The following is a 15,866-nucleotide window of genomic DNA, read 5'->3' as shown; positions in this document are numbered from 1 at the left end:
TTGGTTATACCAGCTGATAAATCAAATTGCAGAATAAAATCTGGCTTGGTGGACCACTTCATTTTTGAAGTTGATTATTATCATGTATAATCACTGAACATATGCATACACCAGACTGCAAATTTTTTTTACAATAGATCACTAAGTATACTACACAAAAGGAAAAATACACAGGACTGTGTTTTCTAAATTTAACTTTCATGCAAGTTTTACAAACAGTTAGTCCCAGAGAAATACCATTTAGAAATATCTCCACTCTTTAGTTTTTTGGTTAACAGACACTATCCAATTCCTTTCCTTGGCCTGCTGAGATTTTTCTCTTTCTTTCAGAGTCTGGAGCTAAACTTGTCAATCTGATTAGTTGTTATTTTTCCTCAGCACAATATCAACTTGATGTTTCACAGACTAAGACCACTTTCAGCCAAAATGACCGATTCCCCTGAAGGCACTTTAAAAAATAGCAATCAGGATCTGTTTTCTCTGCTTGTCATCAACTCAGCATTGTAAACATTTCATCCAGGACACATCATGCATCTGACCAGCACTTAACTGAATCACATGTATTCAGTGATTAGATTAGATTACCTACAGTGTGGAAACAGGCCCTTCAGCCCAACAAGCCAAAAACTGACCCACAGAGCATCCCATCTGCCTATAACCCACCCAATCCACACATCCCTGAACACGCTATGGGCAATTTAGTATGGCCACCCACCCCGCACATATCTGGACTGTGGGAGGAAACTCACACAGACATGGGGAGAATATGCAAATTCCCCACAGACAGCCACCCAACAGCAGAACCGAACCCGGTGTCCCTGGCGCTGTGAGGCAGCAGTGCCAGCCACTGAGCCCTCATAGTGCCCCAGTTTCCTCGTGCCTTGTTTGGGCCCATGTCCCTTGATAGCCTTGCTTCATAAATTTAATTCTGAGATGGATTTTTTTTTTGAAAAGTTAAATTAGCATCTATTGCAATTTGAAAATCTTCACTATACTTGTGTAGAGGAGTTTTGCAACATCTCTATAAAATGACCTGGCCCTAATTTTAATGAAATGCCCCTGGCTCTAGAATTTTCAACTGGTGGAAATATCTTTACCTGTCCTGTTCTTTCCCTTTTTAAAATACTGAAGACCTTGATTAGATCACCACTTAAGTCTTTATTCTCTAGAATTTAGAAGTCAAGTCTCTCCTCACAATTTAACCTCTGAAGGCCAGGCATCATAATTGTAAATCTGTGTTGAATTTTCTCCGATGCAATGCCCAGATCTTCTCTCAGTACTCAAAGTAGGGTCTAAACAGGGTATTGAATAACTGTAGCATAACATCTGCATCTCTATGCTCCAGCTCTTGATATGAAGCACAGCATCTCGTTAACTGCCTTGACGATTTTCCACACCTGTTAGTGGCATTCTTGAAGACCTAGCACCTGAACTCCCAAAGTTCGATGGGCATCTACTGTATTTAACTTAGAATGCACAAAAATATGCCCTGATCTATCCTTTTCCAGTCCAAAAATGATAGCTTCACACTTGCTTATAATAAAATCCGTCTGCTACCACTTTTCCCATGCAGTTAATTGATCAATACCCTGTTGTAATTTTATGCTGTTGGGCAGCACTGAAGGCAGTGTTGTCAATTTTGTCATCAGCAAGTTTTGACATTTAACTTGTTTTTAGAAATGCTGTTATGCATGTCAATGAATATTGCGAATAATTGAGGCACCAGCATAGATCCCTGCAAGATACCACTGGTCACATCCTGCCAATTTGAATACTTGTCCTTACTCCAGCTCTGTTGCCTGCCACTCACTTGATTTCCTATCCATGAAAGTAATTTGCCTTCAATTCCATGGGCTTCCACTTTGTAGCTACGAACTCTTAGAGTCATACATAGGCATCGTGTGGAACGTTTCTTCTGTAAAAAGCTAAATGTCACTATTATAATAGAGAGGAAACAGCTTAAATGGCAAAATATTGCCAAATGCAAGGTGTGGAGCTTTTTATCCAAAACTGGTAGATGACAGCTCAATTAAAAGTTTTTAAAGTTTAAATTCAGATCTTTCCTAGCCCAAAGTAGGAGGGAATATGCAACCAAAGCGCACAGATACTGCTACTGGAAGTTCAAGGGGCTGAGTAGTACGTTGCAGGCAGGAATAGGCCAATTTTTTTTCCCCCTTTGTAGTAGGAAAGCACTAGTTTATCTGCAAGCTTTCACCTAACACAAGATTTCCAAAGATCTGGGCTGAAGCACGAGGAGTGCTGTTGCTTCCATTAACCAGAACTAGAAGCCATAGGCAGAGCCAAATCACATCTGTTCAAAGAGATGAACCTATTGAGACAGCTAGGCAGAAAATACTAACACCTTCAAAATAATCTGTTCAAAAGCAAGGCCAGCCTCAAGAGTATCCAATAGTGTGAATACATTTAGTTATGATGCTCAAATGTCAATAAAAGCACTCAAACTGCATACGTAGCGTAAAGAAATCAGGATTTCAATGGCTCAATCCATTTTTCTCCTAGATGGAGCTTTCAGCATCGAAAAAAGATATTCATAATTTGAACATTTCCCTCCATCTGCATTGCAGTAATACAGAAACTTTCATTCGTTAAAACAGAATTCCAAACAAATCACGCAGTAGTACCTATCTATACTAAGCTTTATGCAGTAGGAGCACATCTGCAATGTTGAAAGTATGATTGTTGTTATAAGTACATGCCCCATTTCTAAGCCTTTTAAGTTTGCTTTACATTCCTGCTTAATTTAAAAACACTTAGCAACACAATAAGGATTAGAACATCATCCTCTATAGCAGGTTTAAAATAAAGATTATAACTGCTTTAAATTTATTACTTCACCAGCCATGAAAGCATAGTTCAAACCTGCACCTCCAGGGTGGGAAATGACTCAAGTCAGCGTGAGCTCTTAAATCTATTTTTGCCCATGCATATTTATGAACAATTCTAGCAGAAAATTACATTTTCTGGCCCACATCTCTCAGCCCTCAACAAGTCCTGCAGGCAAGATAGTGAGAACTGAAAGAACTGTACAACCACTCTTGAAGGATATGTTTAACAGTGGTCATGTACTTACCAGTGACCTGGTCTACAAGAATCCTTGAGGTAATTATGCGTCCATACTGAGTGAAAAGCTGTTCCAGTTCTTTTTGGGACATAGTTTTTGGGAGCCCGCTGACATACAAATTTGCATCTCTGATGGAAGCGGAGCTGGGACGAGCATAGGAAACCTGGGAAATGATAGCATTATTTATAAAAACTTACAAAAAGAAAATAGTATGAATGTCAAAGCAGATTTCACAAAGACGATTCATTATGATATAAAACAAAAACAACAAACTGGAAATACAGGGAAGGGTCAAATGCATCTGAAAGAATAGTTGGCATCTCAGGGTAACCAAGTACAAGATCAGTTAGAACACAAGGACAAAAACTTAAAATGGCTTTAGTTGATTCAATGGCTTTCCCAGCTTGATTTTAAAAAACCAATTTAAAAGCAGTTAATGCAAAAATGCTGCCGATCCTGAGAATACACAATTCCAGCAGCAATTACAGAACTAGAATGTTTTGGTTGATCTTTGAAACACTAATCCTCTGCAGAGACACTGCCAGACCTGCAGAGTATTTCCAGTATCACGTGCCAACTTTTTGAAAAAGTTATTCATTCACAGGACAACGGCATCACTGGCTAGGCTAGCATTTATTGCCCTCTGGGCAATTAAGGATGGGCAGTTAAGAGTCCATGACATTACTGAGGTTCTGGAGTCATATGTAGGTCAGACCAGGTAAGAATAGCAGTTTCCTTCCCTGAAGAACATTAGCAAGCCAATTATTTGAAGACAAATTATACTGTCATCACAATGTTTCTGAATTGTGATCAATATTTTCACTGGTGTGATAGAATTAGTTCAATATCAAGACCCAATACAAACACTGCATTAGAATCAGAATATCTAGCACAAATAAGAACCCCTTGTCTGAGGCAGTGAATTACTTTCCTTTTAACTGTGAACTAACAATTGGTTAAACTCATTCATGTGGATAATCAGAACGTCTTAGCTTAAAATGGATTGGTTGTGTACACTGGGTGGCAAATGCAAGCCAAAGCTGCGATTAAAGATCGAACAATTTGTGAAGCTACGCATTCATTTTACATGTCAGAAATTTACTCATCCAGCCACAATCTGGTTCTTTGAGCTGCCAAAACTTCCTTCAGTAGCTCTTCCAATTTTGTACAAGGCTAATACTGCAGATTCTGACTGTTTGCCCATCACCTACCCAAACCTCCAAGAAAATGGAGGAAATGTCAGGTGACAACCTGAATAAACTAAACCCCATAGGTCAAATTGATACTGGTTGGTCTTCAGCAGGCGTTTAGATATTTCAACCAAAAAAGAAACTCTTAAAAACTTTACAAAAGAAAGAAAGAGCAGCAGTCAAAAGAAATGGTTGATAGTGGGTGTTTTTTTGTGCCATGACGCAGTTAAAAATAATTATCATTCTCCTTGAACAGTTTAAGCACACCCAGGATTAACACTACAGTTACACCTCATTAGAGGGTCACTTAATGACAGGCTGAATTAGGCACAATGCCTTTGGAGTCAAGGATTTAGTGTATGGCTATACAAAAGCATTTGATATTTTAAATCAAAATGCACCTTATGGTCAGGGCCAAGTTGTAAGGCCTTTAGTCCCAGAGACCATTTCCAATTCCTTCTTAAACATTCTAATGCTTTGTCTTAAACCGCTTTTTGTGACAGATCATTCCAGACTCACCACAGAAGTGAGAAAACTTTGCTATACCTTCGTCCTGAAGTTTACCCCACACCCTTAGGCTGTGACCAAGGAGTCCAGAACGATGGAAACATCATTCCCACATTTGCCTTGACTAGTTGTTAGAATTTCATAGGTTTCCAGGAAATTCCCCTCATTTTTCTAACCTCCAATAAGAATACTCCAAACTGATACACTGTCCCTACCATTTCAGGAATCAGGCTAGCAAACCTTTACAGACAGAGTTCCCTCCGCAGTCAGATCATCCTTCCTCAGGTTAAAAAAGGGGACCACAACTGCACACAATCTTCCATGAGAGATCTCAGCAAGGCCATGCATGACTGCAGTTGGACATTCCTACTGTTCTGAGGAAGGTTCACCGGTCCCAAAACATTAGCTCTATTTTTCCTTCACATGCTGCCAGACTTTCTCCAGCAACTTTGTTTTTGTTCCTGATTTACAGCATCCAAATTTTTTGGGGTTTTGTTTTTTAAAAGACACTTTTTGAATCCTGTCACTGCAAGGGCCAACATGAAGTTGCCTTTTCACCATCTGATGCACCTGCATGCATAATTCCAGCAACTGGTGTACAAGGTTCTAAAAGGGGAGGGCAAACAGCCAGAAATCGTGTTACATATTGGCACAAACGATATAGCCAGAAATAGGTTTGAGGGTATAAAAAGTGATTTCAGGGAGTTAGGATGGAAGCTGCAGAGCAGGACGAACAGAGTAGTGTTCTCTGGTTTAATACCGGTGCCACGAGATAGCGAGGTGAGGAACAGGGAGCGGGCGCAGCTGAACACGTGGCTACGCAGCTGGTGTAGGAGGGAGGGCTTCAGATATGTTGATAATTGGGATGCCTTCTGGGGAAGGTGGGACCTGTACAAGAAGGACGGGTTGCATCTGAACTGGAAGGGGACCAATGTCCTGGGTGGAAGGTTTGCTCGAGTAGTTCGAGAGGGTTTAAACTAGTATGGCAGGGGGGTGGGAACCTGAGCTGTATACCAGAGGTGAGCGTTGATGCAGGTGAGGCAGTAGCAAGAGGTAGACCAGCTAGTGGGAAGGATTTTCCTGGGAAGGAACCAAGGGATCGTTTAAAGTGTGTTTGCTTTAATGCAAGGAGTATCCGGAATAAAAGTGATGAACTTAGAGCATGGATCAGTACCTGGTGCTATGATGTTGTGGCCATAACAGAGACATGGGTTTCTCATGGGCAGGAATGGTTGCTGGATGTTCCAGGGTTTAGAACATTTAAAAAGAATAGGGAGGGGGGAAAAAAGAGGAGGGGGTGTAGCACTACTAATCAGAGAGGGTATCACAGCTACAGAAGCTTCCTTTGTCGAGGAAGATCTGCCTACTGAGTCAGTATGGGTGGAAATTAGGAACAGCAAGGGAGTAGTCACCTCGTTAGGGGTTTACTACAGGCCCCCCAATAGCAGCAGGGAGATTGAAGAAAGCATAGGTCGACAGATTTTGGAAAAGTGTGGACGCAGTAGGGTTGTTGTAATGGGTGACTTTAACTTTCCTAATATTGATTGGAACCTCCTTCGAGCAGAAGATTTGAATGGAGCTGTTTTTGTAAGGTGTGTTCAGGAGGGTTTCCTAACGCAGTACGTTGACAGGCCGACGACGGGAGAGGCCATTCTAGACTTGGTGCTCGGAAACGAGCCGGGGCAGGTATCAGATCTTGTGGTGGGAGAGCATTTTGGTGATAGTGACCATAACTGCCTCACATTCTACATAGCTATGGAGAAGGAGAGGATATTTAATTGGGGAAGAGGAAACTATGATGCGATTAGACATGAGTTAGGAAGCATGGACTGGGAGCAGTTGTTCCATGGTAAGGGAACTATAGACATGTGGAGACGGTTTAAGGAACAGTTGTTGGGAGTGATGAGTAAATATGTCCCTCTGAGACAGGCAAGAAGGGGTAAGATTAAGGAACCTTGGATGACGAGAGCAGTGGAGCTTCTAGTGAAAAGGAAGAAGGTAGCTTACATAAGGTGGAGGAAGCTAGGGTCAAGTTCAGCTAGAGAGGATTACATGCAGGCAAGGAAGGAGCTCAAAAATGGTCTGAGGAGAGCCAGGAGGGGGCACGAGAAAGGCTTGGCAGAAGGAATCCGGGAAAACACAAAGGCATTTTACACTTACGTGAGGAATAAGAGAATGGTCAAAGAAAGAGTCGGGCCGATCAGGGATAGCAGAGGGAACTTGTGTGTGGAGCCTGAGGAGGTAGGGGAAGCCCTAAATGAGTTTTTTGCTTCTGTCTTTACGAAAGAAACCAACTTTGTAGTGAATGAAGCCTTTGAAGAGCAGGTGTGCATGCTGGAATGGATAGAGATAGACGAAGCTGATGTGCTGAAAATTTTGTCAAACATTAAGATTGACAAGTCGCCAGGCCCGGACCAGATTTGTCCTCGGCTGCTTTGGGAAGCGAGAAATGCAACTGCTTCGCCACTTGCGAAGATCTTTGCATCCTCGCTCTCTACTGGAGTCGTACCTGAGGACTGGAGAGAGGCAAATGTAATTCCTCTCTTCAAGAAAGGAAATAGGGAAATCCCCGGCAATTATAGACCGGTAAGTCTCACGTCTGTCGTCTGCAAGGTGTTAGAAAGGATTCTGAGGGATAAGATTTATGACCATCTGGAAGAGCATGGCTTGATCAAATACAGTCAACACGGCTTTGTGAGGGGTAGGTCATGCCTTACAAACCTTAGAGTTTTTTGAGGATGTGACTAGAAAAGTTGATGAGGGTCGAGCTGTGGATGTGGTGTATATGGACTTCAGTAAGGCATTTGATAAGGTTCCCCATGGTAGGCTCATTCAGAAGGTCAGGAGGAATGGGATACAGGGGAACTTAGCTGCTTGGATACAGAATTGGCTGGCCAACAGAAGACAGCGAGTGGTAGTAGAAGGAAAATATTCTGCCTGAAAGTCAGTGGTGAGTGGAGTTCCACAGGGCTCTGTCCTTGGGCCTCTACTGTTTGTAATTTTTATTAATGACTTGGACGAGGGAATTGAAGGATGGGTCAGCAAGTTTGCAGACGACACAAAGGTCGGAGGTGTCGTTGACAGTGTAGAGGGCTGTTGTAGGCTGCAGCGGGACATTGACAGGATGCAGAGATGGGCTGAGAGGTGGCAGATGGAGTTCAACCTGGATAAATGCGAGGTGATGCATTTTGGAAGGTCGAATTTGAAAGCTGAGTACAGGATTAAGGATAGGATTCTTGGCAGCGTGGAGGAACAGAGGGATCTTGGTGTGCAGATACATAGATCCCTTAAAATGGCCACCCAAGTGGACAGGGTTGTTAAGAAAGCATATGGTGTTTTGGCTTTCATTAACAGGGGGATTGAGTTTAAGAGTCGTGAGATCTTGTTGCAGCTCTATAAAACTTTGGTTAGACCGTACTTGGAATACTGCGTCCAGTTCTGGGCGCCCTATTATAGGAAAGATGTGGATGCTTTGGAGAGGGTTCAGAGGAGGTTTACCAGGATGCTGCCTGGACTGGAGGGCTTATCTTATGAAGAGAGGTTGACTGAGCTCGGTCTCTTTTCATTGGAGAAAAGGAGGAGGAGAGAGGACCTAATTGAGGTATACAAGATAATGAGAGGCATAGATAGAGTTGATAGCCAGAGACTATTTCCCAGGGCAGAAATGGCTAGCACGAGGGGTCATAGTTTTAAGCTGGTTGGTGGAAAGTATAGAGGGGATGCCAGAGGCAGGTTCTTTACGCAGAGAGTTGAGAGCATGGAATGCGTTGCCAGCAGTAGTTGTGGAAGCAAGGTCATTGGGGTCATTTAAGAGACTGCTGGACATGTATATGGTCACAGAAATTTGAGGGTGCATACATGAGGATCAATGGTTGGCACAACATTGTGGGCTGAAGGGCCTGTTCTGTGCTGTACTGTTCTATGTTCTATGTTCTAAGATCATCCATGTCTTGCCTCATTATTCCCACTTGCACAAAGTCAAATTCAGATAAACTTATTTTACATTCCTGTCTTTGTAATCAATATGGTGAACTTTAAACTTCTAGTTGAGCATGTGAGCAGGTGCAATGGTGGGGGCAGCTCAAAGAGCTGGATCCTATTCTCAATGTTTCCTTACAGTTATCCATATACCTTGTGTGCCATGTGTTTACCCACTCAACTTGTCCAAATCACATGGCAACACCTCTACATCTTCCTCCATTCACCTTCCTGCCCAGCTGTATTAGAGAGCAGCTCCACCACCACTCAGGAAGCTGGATACCATCCAGGTCAATGCTGCCGGCTTAATCAATCAACACCTCATCCACAGAAATCCACTCCCCTCTACCAGTACACACTGCTGCTACTATTTACACAACACTGCATAAGTTTGCCAAGAGTCCTTAGACAGCCCCCTCCAAAGCCACAACTACTGCCTTCAAGGACAAGGGCAGCATGTAATTGGAAATACCACCTGTAAGGGGTCTCCAAGCCACTCACCATCTGACTTGGAAATGTATTACCAGTCCTACAGTGTCACCATCAAAATCCTGGAACTCCCTCCATAACAGCAAATAAGCTGCTGCAGCTCAAGGCTGGCAGCTCACTACCAGTTTTTTTTAAGAGCAATTAAAAACAGGTGATAAATGCTGACCCAGCTAGTGACTCCCATATCTGTTCAGTGATGGAATAATACTACCAACCAAATGTACGTTTGATGCTGCAATGCCACTTCTAAGAAAAAGAGTTCTGCATCAAAAGCAAACTATTTTATTTGGCACATCAATCCAGTGAGATTGGAAGGTTGGATGTTAGCTGTCTAGAAGGTATCTTGGAAAACTTGGAATATTTACCAAGGGACAGCCCAACATTACCTCAGGAAAAAGTTGTCAGCCTTTTTTTGTGTGGCATTTACAATGCAAGATGTGGAACAGAATTAAATCTGAGACTGAAAATATTCATAACTGATGCATGAAAGATTGTGAACAAACAAATATGATTTACATTCATCCTTCTCACTAGAAGGTGATCAGTCCAATCTTCGGAAGATTGAAGAACTACATATGGTGCTCTAAGGCTATAGCTTCCAGTTCAAGTAACATACAGTTAGCTTCAAGGTGATGTTATAACAGAAAATTAAACATCAGATCTGCTTTGGGAGGCCAGTCAAGCAATATCCAAGGGAACATGAACTCAAACTTCAAGAGAGTTAGGGACAGCGAACAATTGGAGAACATTCAAACCAGAATTTTCTCTGAAAGATCAGCTTCAATAGCTATCGGTATTGGTTAGATACCAAGTCTCAGTTGCACATTTCCTTTCTCCAATTCAGTCAAATCATGGATACGCTCGCTGGGGTAAAACACTTACTGTCATCAATTGCCCAAGGTGGTGGTGAGCTACCTTCTCAAACTGAAGTGACTAGCCCTGAATCAACTAAACTACCTTCAGGCGTATCTCAGGTTCCAACATTACCAGCAACTCCCCAGACTGGTTGGAACAGCAAAAAAAAGGAAGGAAGCCTGGTGTTCACAAGTATCGTTACTTTTTTGGAGAAAAAGATTACACACTATGAAGTAATTGAGCGAGTGAATGGAACAGAATCCTTTCCCACCAGATCCAGAATTCATAATTCTGAAGCTCCTGCAGCATCCATAGAATACTTGTTGGGCAAGTTGTAGCAGACATTTTCTTGGGAGTTAAAAGAAGAAAAAGCCAGCTAAGTTTATTCAGTGTTCTCAACTGAAGCGGTTTATGGCTTCATATTTGAAATACAAATTACTTGTGTAGTAGCTGTCTGAAGTCAAGGTAAAAGTTGATTCACATACTGCAGAAGACTACAAAAAGGAAGAATAAATATTCTTCAGGTATTCAAAATAAATAGTCCAAGATCACCTTATTAGACATTCAGCAACAGTCACCAAGGAGGCTGTCCAAGAGATTTGCCAGGATCTTGCTGGATATGGAAGGTTTGAGTTTGAAGAAAGGCTGGGATTTTTTCCATTGGAGCAGAGGAGGTTGAGAGGTAACTTCACAGGTTTATAAAGTCAGAAGGATTATAGATAGGGTTAACAGTAGATATCTTTTCCCTAGGCTGGGGGAGAACTTCAAGATTAGGGGGCACATTTAAAGATGAGAAGATTTAAAATAGATAAAGAGGCAAATTGTGTACACTGAGGATGGTTCACGTGTGGAATGAATTTCCTAAGGAATGATAGATGAAGGCACTGTTACAACATTTGGATAAGATCACAAATAGGAAAGGTTTAGTCTGATATGGGCCAACAGCAAGCTGGTAGGCTTAGTTTAGTTTGGGATTATATATGGTATGGACTTTTTGGACAGAAGAGTCTGTTTTCATGCTGTACGACTCTAATCTCTGTTGCAGAGTGGTTCCTATACAAAAAGGGTGTATTGGCAGCTCCTCTCCTTAACCTGCCTGAAACCTGTATACTTACATGGGCTAATTGTTTTAACATTTATTTAATTATCCACTAATATTTTCATAGAAAAATCAAGTAAACGCTGAACATTTAGGTCTTGAGCAATCTCGCAGCATGTCACTGAAGCAGAATCAAGATAACGAGCAATCTCTCATTTCAAACAGTTATAATTTGAAGGAATACAGCAAAACCAAGATCAAGGCAACCAGTTTTTAAATTTACAGCATCAGGAAATGCCTGGACTTAGTATAGAGCCATGCAGCAGCTTGCTATCCAGGGCTAAAAACTTACTCAATGTTCCAAAAAGTTACACAATGCTTGAGGTACCCAAACACCATCTCTTGGATTTGCTGGTTATACAAGAAAGACGGAAGGAACATTTTTAAAATTGGAATTGTTGAAAGTCTCCATAATACCCCCTTTAGGAAGTTGCATCATAAAAATCTGAGAATAGCATGCTTAAAAGGCCACCATAATCCACTTCTGATCTGTACCAAGTCAAAAAAAAGAGTAGAGAATTCAAATTGGAAGCATTGCCACCACTGGTGGCGTTCACAACTTTTGTCTACAAAACCAGGAAGTACAGCGGTTTGAAGTGACAGCTTTTATTTTGTTGTTCCAAAGCATTGACACCTTTTATTTTGGAGCACAAAAAAACCGTTGTTAACACAAAGCAACTAATTTGTGGAAAGAATCCGACACCAGTAATGCAATGCTCGGAAGTTAGTTTCTACAGTTCAAAAGTCTCACCATAAAATTTTCCACATCCCATTTCTGCTTCTTGTTTATACCCTCACTTCCATGTTGGTGAAAATTCATATTTCATTAAGCCAGCCTCCCAGAACTTCCACACATGCTCATTTTGCCTCAACTTTATTCACTTCATTTTTTTCAAACTTTAATATTAGTTAACAGCCAGAACAGAACAGGCCAATTGAGATGTTAGTGGGTTAACATCCCTGAATTTTTATGCTCCTTCTCTCCTCATATGGGGCCATGTCAACAAGTCTCAACTTCCTGCCTGAATAGGATTGGATGTGTAACATATGTAGGGGTATGAAGCATCTGTAAAAACAAATGGCATTAAGCTCTAATCTTAGCAGGTGGTGGGTGCCTGGAATGCATTGCCAGTGGAGGTGGTAGACGCAGACACGTTAGCGTCTTTTAAAATATATTTGGACAGGTACATAGATGGGCAGGGAGCAAATGGACACAGACCGTTAGAAAATAGATGACAGGTTAGACAGTGGATCTCGATCGGCGCAGGCTTGGAGGACCGACAGGCCTGTTCCTGTGCTGTAAGTTTCTTAGTTTGTTAATGGCTCTACCCACACTGCTGCCTACCCCTGTTTCTGCTGAGATGGCTAGGTCAGGTCAGTGGCCTTTGATCAAGCCAGGCAGATGTCACCACTTCAAATTGCATCCTGTCGTTATTATACACTTTGTGATGATCAAAACTGTATCCTGTTCTCAGGTGTATAATTGTTTATGTATCTGCCAATTACAAGGGTACAAAAGCAGGGAGTGTCCCCTTTTCGGGGAGAATGGCTCACGATACTCAGCGCTGTGCTGGGTTGCTTAGAGCAATCCTCTGCAACTTGTAGTTGCTTAATAATAAAGGACTGTTTTTGTAACCAGGTCAGTGGCTTGCTCTTCATCAAGTCTGTGAGGGTCTCTGAAAAAGGAACATAACAAATCAGTCCAAGTCCATGCGGCTCCCAGCAGCAATCCAGGTATTCCTACTTCATCCCTGACATTCTGCAAGCTTATTTCCCCTCAAGTGCCCATCCAATTTTCCTGTGAAATCATTTCCCATCTCCACTTCCAACCGTATTATCAAGAAGTTCCAGTTCATTACCACTCCACTTGAATCCTACCTCTCACTTAACTTTTATCTCGGCCACAAACTTTTTAAAACCCCCCCAGCAAGGTCTAGTTCTTGTACCAAATAAATAGGCTTTCATTTACCCGTAATGACATCTGTCAAATTCGCGCACACATTAAAATCTTCTCTATCTCCTTTGCACCAAAAAGAAATTTAGTTTCTGCAAACTAATTTTGTCACTAAACTACATTTGCCTTAATCTTTTTGAAACAGCCAACTGTGAATGGTGGAGCTCAATTAACAAAACTACAAAAGTTGACTCTACAAATAGCCATGTCTCTTTCATTGATCATTGATGACAAGACTGAAACATTTATAACTATCTTCAGGCCAATGTGTTGAATAGATTCATTTCAGAGTCCTCTCTAGATCTCCAGCATTTGATACCAGTCTTCAACAATTTCATTCACTACACTAATAAAAAAAACTGAAGGCAGGAACACAGTACAAACTGGGGCAATAATGTTGGTTTTTGTAATACTACTGAAAACTATGCTCCAGAACTTTGCCCATGAATCAAAACTGTTCAAGGAGAAACAGTGGATCCGACCCAGCAAAAATGTGGACGATTACCAGAGTAGATACTGTCCACAGAAAGCAGAACAAATCCAACCCAACCATCAACTGCCCCAGCTTTTCAATCTCAGTGAGTTAAGTGGTACAAGGTGTTTTGTGGTGCATAGGCAAAAAACACTTGCTCACCAAGGCAGAGTCAGCCAGAATATAACTAACACAAGCAGTTCATCATGAGCCAGGGTCGAGTAGCCTGCTAGATAAGCACACCATCCATCACACCCCTCAGCAATGCACAGTGCGCACCATTTACAAGATGCACTGCAGCAACTTTCAAAACCACAACCACTAGCATCGAGAAGGACAAGGTCAGCAGATGCATTGGAACAGTGCAACGAGAGAGTACTCTCCTACCCATACGTCATCCTCACCTGAAACCATAATCACTGCTTTACTTAACAGCTGGAAATCCCCACACATGGGCTGAAGTTCATCACCTATTGACAGCAATTAGCAAGGTGCAGAAAATAAATGCCTACATGAAGGCCAAGTCACCTTGGCAACAGCTTAAGGTGCCCAACATCCTTTAAGCACAGTAACTAGAAGCATACACAATAGTTGTAACCCAGAGTTTCAATAGTTCAATCATTTTCCTTCTGCACGCAGTGTCATTTATTTACGAAGTCCAAAGTTGCATGCATTGTGCTCACTGTTTACTCAAAGCACCATTCTATCTTCAAAAGATTGCAGCACCTGAACTTTGCACGTTTCCCCAAGAATCAAATCCTTGCAAACATTACAACTTTGCTAGGTGGTCTACCACATTATCTCTTTTACCAAAATACTCATTTTTATAATGAACTCTAGCCACCAAGTCCTTTGGCTAGCCCATGTGCCATTAAAGTCAATTGGTATCATCCTTATTGTCAGGTATATCAAGAAATATCTTCACCTCTTCCACGTAGAGCTCAATACAAGATCTGTTAGCTTTCAAATTTGAAAGCATTTACACAAGTTGTGAAATCTGCCACTTTGGGAAGTTATGGTTTATTTTAAATTAAGTGGTGATTGTCACTACTCATTAAACAGGGGGGAAAAGGAAATAGAGATAGAGGAAGGAGGACTATGTTCAGCTAAATAAAGTTCAGTTAAACTGACCAAGTTCAAGAACATAAGAGATCTTTGACAGCTGTATGCCAGCACACAAATGAAGCCAACTTTTAAAATGGGTCCTGCAGTGGGAAGGAAGTCACGACAGAAATCTACACTGCAATAAGTTTAGAGCCTACGCAATCCCAGAAGATGATAGCTGACCCTAATACATTCTGTATTGATTTTCAAGGCTACAATTAGTCTTTTGTCCTCCCATCTGAATTATTTTTGCACTTAATGAAGCTGCTTTAGCAACCAGAGCAATTCACTTACAACGGTCTGCCCCCAATAAATGCCTGCCTTCATAGTTGCAATTTTTAAATGTTAAAAATATTCAATTACACAAGATTAGCCATTATTCTTTGAACAATATAGGATGAAAATTTTAAGACCCTGCAGAGAAAATGATCCTGTACCACAATTGTTACGACAAATCAGTGTGTGCAGGGCAACACAAGTCAGCTTAAGGAGGCGAAGGCAGAATCAATGATTTAAAAATGAAATTTTGTAAAGCCCTTCAAGAGAATTTGTAAGGCCACAGTTAAGGACAAGGATGTGGAGCTAGCTAAACTGCTTTTAGAGAGCCAGCTTAGATTTGACACGTCAAACGTCATCCCCCTTTGCTGATCCATTCTTTAAATGTGAGAAAATCAAAGATGTTGAAAGAGGCAATTTAAAACACACTGATTACTATGCCTGCAGTGAGCCACCTGTTCAGACTTGGAGAATCTACTGAACAGTGGGGCTTGCTTACAAAAACAGAACTTCAAGACTGCACAATAGTGCAAAACCTCTAGGACTTAAATTCAGACAACTGTTTGGAAACCAAATTCTAGATCAAAAAAATCCCTAAAATGCAGAACTAGGCCACTTGGCCCAGTGAGTCCACAGCAACCCTCCAAACAGGATTGCACCCCATCCCTCACCCTGAACCCTGGAATTTACGATGGCTAATCTACCTAGCCTGTATATCTCTGGGCGCTATGGGCAATTTATCATGGCCAATCCACCCAAACTGCATATCTTTGGACTGCAGGAAGAAACCAGAGCACCCGGAGGAAACCCATGCAGACACAGGGAGAATGTGCAAACACCACGCAGAGTCAGCACAGGCT

The 15,866-nt window shown here is 41.7% G+C and overlaps 1 protein-coding gene across 5 annotated transcripts in view; it reads right to left on the bottom strand.

The window, feature by feature from the left end:
• LOC125451284 (ELAV-like protein 2) overlaps positions 1-15,866 on the bottom strand; it is a 108,846-nt gene that overhangs the window by 28,775 nt on the left and 64,205 nt on the right. For all 5 annotated transcript variants that reach the window (XM_048528247.2, XM_048528250.2, XM_048528251.2 and 2 more), the window contains one exon: positions 3,092-3,245. In XM_048528247.2, coding sequence (XP_048384204.1) covers positions 3,092-3,245 — 154 coding nt within the window. The remainder of the gene's footprint in view (positions 1-3,091; positions 3,246-15,866) is intronic.

This window comes from Stegostoma tigrinum, chromosome 3 (genome assembly GCF_030684315.1).
Source record: "Stegostoma tigrinum isolate sSteTig4 chromosome 3, sSteTig4.hap1, whole genome shotgun sequence".
Classification (NCBI taxonomy): domain Eukaryota; kingdom Metazoa; phylum Chordata; class Chondrichthyes; order Orectolobiformes; family Stegostomatidae; genus Stegostoma; species Stegostoma tigrinum.
This window is presented reverse-complemented; position numbering and strand designations above follow the sequence as displayed.